Source organism: Oculina patagonica, chromosome 7, assembly GCF_052425735.1.
Source record: "Oculina patagonica isolate OP01 chromosome 7, crgOcupat, whole genome shotgun sequence".
Classification (NCBI taxonomy): domain Eukaryota; kingdom Metazoa; phylum Cnidaria; class Anthozoa; order Scleractinia; family Oculinidae; genus Oculina; species Oculina patagonica.
In genome coordinates, this window is record NC_135764.1 from 18200132 (window position 1) to 18205498 (window position 5367).

The window sequence follows — 5367 nt, forward strand, 5'->3', positions numbered from 1 at the left end:
TTTTGTTCCTTTGTAACAGCATTGATCTTGCTGATGTCGATCAACTGCTGCTTTTGTTTTTCATGCAACAGCCCTTAGGCACGACACTTTGTTTTCCAAATGAGAACATTCGTTTGCTTTTGTTTCATCTCTTATATATTTTTTAGTGCATGTTTTTTTTTTATATATAAATGTATATACTATATCCTAGTCGCAATATTTTGTACTGTCTTATAGACCTTTATAATAATAAGCATTACATGGCTGTCACGTTACGTATTATCCACTTGTATACTTAAATTTGAATTTTATCGAAATTTTAGGACTCGTCAAGTTTTATCTCACTCTAGCTCTGGCCCTGTAGAAGACTTGCCGAAACTGATCGGCCAAACCCAATTAAACTAACGTTACCTTCGTAAAAACAACGAATGATGTGAAGCCTCTCGAAAAATTATCATCAAAAAACAAACATCTGCAGTCCGTTACAGTAAAACGATGTCACAGAAAGTTTTCAAGTAATGCGGATCCGGATTTGAACGAAACTAGTGTAGCCACGGAGCCCGTTATTATTCGTTTTTATTTGTCGAGTCCTTTCACAGGTAGCCCAAGCTCGATATATGAGTACAACTAGTAATAGTTCTCACTACAGCTGCCCCCTCCTTTATATATTTTTATTTAGAGCAATAATCTAAGATAAGTGGAGTCCATATGATGCCTTTATAGTTATTGGAAGTCCATGGAATACACAATTAGGTGATTTTTATACTGTGCCTAGTACGTCGTGACATTTTCTGCTGCGCCGGAATTTTTCCTGTTGCGTGACACCGCTCTATCTGTCGCATTTACATGTTAGCCTGCGTTGCAGACGAACAAAACCCCGGTACCTTTTAAAGGTATATAGAGAGAGGAAGGCAATGGAACTATAACTCACTGGAATCGCGCTCAATCGGCTAAAAAAACACACAGCACACAAGGGAAACAGCAAAGGAGCTAAGGTGACTGATTTTTATTGTAATTCAACGGTTAATTTTTCGTTCTTTTCGGTCAAATTTATTTCCCCATACAAATCCTTATAAATATGCAAATCGATCGAATTACGAAACAATGAAAAGGTCATCTTTATGGTACTCATATATCGAGCTTGGGCTACCTGTGGTCCTTTGTTTCCGTTTTTGTCGCGCATATTTTTCTTGTAATTAGCCAGGCATAACTAATCGATGATCAATGACATCAATTGGTAATCAATGAGTAATCGATGAGTAATCGAAGCCCAAACATTTTGTGGCCTATCGATTACTCATCGATGACATCGATTACTCATTGATGTAATTGATTACCTATTGATGTTATTGATTACTCATCGATGACCCATCGATTACTTATCGACTATTATACTGCACACAAAAGACACAATCCTTGCTTTCTTGTACCATTTTTTCGTGTGTGATTTTTTTATAGTCCTATTTTGCTTTATTACTAGCATTCTTGTTGACGAAATTACGCCTTCACAAAAGCTCAAATAAGGGTACACTTTACCCAACTCTTTATTTAATAACAAAACAACTGTACAGCAAAACCAACCAGTCTGAAAATGAAACTAACAAGTACTCAGACAAGAAACAACTACGTGGTTATAGCTTTTGTTCGGTGGATGTTTGTCAGCAAAGTAAAACTGCTTCGGCTTAGGGAGACATCCGTCATAAGCAGTTACATTACGCACCGGAACAGCTGCAAGCACTTTTTTAATACTTTCTGTGCTTCTTTTTTCACGTGTAAACTTGATATTACTAGACGTTATGGCGTTGTACAAGCTTGAGTATTTAATACTTTTACAAGTTCCGGTTTTCAACCACGAGATAATATCGATGAGTTGATTAGTCATTAATCAGTTGATTAGTCATTAATCAGTTGATTAGTCATTGACTATTGCCGATGATCAATGAGCAATCGATGAGTAATCGATGACCAAAAATTTTGTGGCCTATCGATTAGTCATCGATTACTCATTGATCATCGGCAATAGTCAATGACTAATCAACTTATTACCTATCGATTACCTATTGATTACTCATTGAATTCATTGATGTCATTGATGTCATCGATTAGTTATGCCTGGAATTAGCTTTGTTAGTTATTTTTGGGTTACGTTACTTGTTATATTTTCGTGTGCATTTTTTATCGGCCATTTCTATTGTTTCGCTTAGCGTTTTCTGCGGTGTTTTTTAAGTTTTCGTTGTCAGTATGTTAAAGTCGCCGAAGTGTTCGCACAAATCTTGTAAGTTTCGTATTTTTTCCATTATTTTTTCGCTTTCTGTTTTAGTCTTCCGTTTGTTTCTTTCGCTGTAAGTTTAGTTTGTCTGTGTTGTTTGTTATTTCAGCAAATCGCTGGTTAAAGTGCGTATTTTTGAAGTTGTGCGTGTGGTTTGATTACATATATCATTTGAAGATTTTGTATGAAACTTCGTTATGGAACGCGTTATGGATGAGTTTGGTCGAAGGAGAATCCATTCCGCAGAAGCCCTCGACAGTCTTCGATTAAAGAATTCAAGATCGGGACATTTGTCGAGAATTACAACGTTGTATCGGGCAACTGAGGCCCTCCTTGTGGATGCGAGAAACGTTGAAGAAGTCTCGAAGAAACTGTTAGAAATTAATGAAGCATTTAGCCGCTTCGAGGAATCGCATTATTCATACATCGCATCGCTACCCGGAGATCTCGAAGAGTGGACAAAAGAAGGACGTTATTTCCAAGAACATTGTCAGAGAAAGGACCAGTTCGATCTAAACATCAAGCGAAGCTGGATCGATGATGTCAAAATTCGTTCTGAAACTCGTGAAGAAACGGACATCCGTCCTGAAGATTCCGTAAGCGCGGCTGGCTCTCGTCAAAGTCGCATCTCTTCTAGTGTATCTATTAAGCAGTTAAAGGCCAAGGAAGCGTTGGCACGCCTCAAAGTGAAACAACTGTTAGAGGAACAAGAACTTTTAAGAAAGCAAGAGGAAATGAAAATGGAGCGTCAAATTCTGGAGGCGAAATATGAACTAGAGCAGGCGGCTCTTCAAGTAAAAATCCTCGAAGAAGATCATTCCGTTATTGATGGAGCAATACCGAAAATGTTGAAGCAAACTGGTTCATCTTTTGGAGAACTTGGTTCACAGCGCGATGGCGGATCCAAAGTTAAAGATGTCGGAGTTGAGACCAAAACCAAAGACGACCTCAAAAGAGTTCCTTACGACAATGATGTTATATGTTCTCGGCTGAACCCGCACGCGAGGGAATTTACGTACGCCCCGCCGATTCCAGATAATGAACTTTCTCAGACTGATTCCGTGGATTCCGAATTTGCCATCGTTGAAGACGTGCTTGATAAACTGGGCTCGACAATAAGACAGGGATTTGCCTTGCCTAAACCTGACCTCTCCACCTTTGATGGCAACCCAATGGAATATTGGAGTTTTATCCGGTCGTTTGAGAACACTATTGAACGAAACGCAACGAGTGAAAGTGAGAAGCTCATGTACCTATTGCAATACACAACGGGCGAAGCGAAGAAGACGATTGATTGTTGCGTCGTTATGGATCCTTCAAGGGGATATCAGTCCGCGAGAAAATTGCAGAAAGAGCGTTTTGGCCATCCGTATACAATTGCGGCTAAGTTTATGAGCGAGATTACTGAGGGTCCTCCAATTAAGGCGTCTAATCGTTCGGGATTACTTGCGTTTGCCGACCAGCTAAAAAACTGTGAACACACCCTCGAGTCCATAGGCTACATTGATGAGGTCAACAGTTCTGACAACCTCCGAAGAATAGAACAAAGACTACCATTTCATCTTCGTACAAAGTTTGTCGAAGTCGCAGACGGTATCCAGAAATCTGGCAAGAGACCAAACATCAAGGACATCTCATCGTTTGTTGCAGTCAAAGCAAGAGCAGCAAATAATCCAGTATTTGGAGGCGTTATGGACGTGACAGCAAACGGGCAACTTTAAAACAAAAGCAGCCGAGTTCAAAAACGAGTGAACCATCGCCTAACCGTGTCACTACGCTTAACACCCAAGGAACTGTTAATTCAAGGGTGAAGACCCGTGTTTGTCCAGCTTGCAGCGGCAATCACATTTTGATGAAATGTCAGAACTTTGGAAGAAAGACCTTTGATGAACGTGTTCAGATTACGAGAAGGGCTCATCTTTGTCGCAATTGCTTCCAATATGGTCATATCGCACGGGGTTGCCTGTCCAGAGGTGCATGTCAAGTTGATGGTTGTACGAGAAAGCATCACACTCTGCTCCATCCTACCTATCAACAAGTTCCGAACGGTAACCATGCCAGTGGAGGTAACGCTACTCAAGCTACCCAGATACCGCAGGCTCCCCCAAGCTACTCAAGCTACCCAGAGACCACAGGCTCCCCAAGCTCCGCTCCCGGGCTCCCCAAACTACTCAAGCTACCCAGATATCACAGCCTTCCAAAGGTATCCAAGCTACACAAGCTACTGTTCCTACGCCTACTCAAGGTGCCCAAGGTGGACAGTTGAACAGTACCCAAGCGGGAAGTGGTAAAGTGTGCCTCAGGATCGTGCCAGTGAAAGTCCAATGTCAGAACTCGAGCGAGAAGTTGTTAACCTACGCCCTTCTTGACAACGGGTCGGATGTCTCCCTGTGTACTAAAGGCTTGGCAGCGCGGCTGGGGGTTCAAGGAGAGCAGAAAACGTTTTACTTAACAACGCAAGAGAAGGAAGACAGTCCGAAGTCGGGTCAAGAGATAAGCCTAACGGTTGAAGCCTTGGACGGGTCAGACAAGTTAGAAATTCAGAGACTTTGGACAGTTGACAAAGTAAATGCATCTAGCCACAGCATTCCAACCAACCAAGACATTAGCAGTTGGCCTCATTTGCAAGACATCAATCTGTTAAGCATCGAAGAGACTAACATCGAGCTAATTAGGATACAATGTCCCAGAGGCCTTTTGGGTATTGGAAGAAAGGCGTGGCAACAAAGGTGACCCGTACGCTATTCGTTCACCGCTGGGATGGACGTTAATGGGCCCCATAGACAGAATGGAATGTAAGAAAAGCCATCACTGTGTTAACTTCACGAGAATTGCAAATGTTGAGAAAGAAGATGTCCTCATGCAACAACTTGAAAGATTCTGGAAGACTGACAATGCTGGTCTGATCCCTGATTGCAAGGTTTTCATGTCCGTTGAAGACAAAAGAGCTCTAGCAATGATGGAGAGTTCAGCCAAGTTAGTTGACGGTCGTTATCAACTGGCTCTTCCCTGGAGAGAGCAAGTGCCTAACCTTCCTAATAATCGGGTTTTGGCGGAACGTAGGTTGATGTCGTTGAAGAAGAGATTCCTGCAAGATGCCGAACTGTTTGAAAAGTACA

The 5367-nt window shown here is 41.6% G+C and overlaps 1 protein-coding gene across 1 annotated transcript; it reads left to right on the plus strand.

The window, feature by feature from the left end:
- Nucleotides 1–2917: 2917 nt before the first annotated feature.
- Nucleotides 2918–3969, plus strand: LOC144660946 (uncharacterized). The gene has a single exon (XM_078521666.1). The coding sequence runs from the start codon at nucleotides 2983–2985 to the stop codon at nucleotides 3967–3969; it is 987 nt and encodes a 328-aa protein (XP_078377792.1). The 5' UTR covers nucleotides 2918–2982.
- The last annotated feature ends 1398 nt before the right edge of the window (nucleotides 3970–5367 follow it).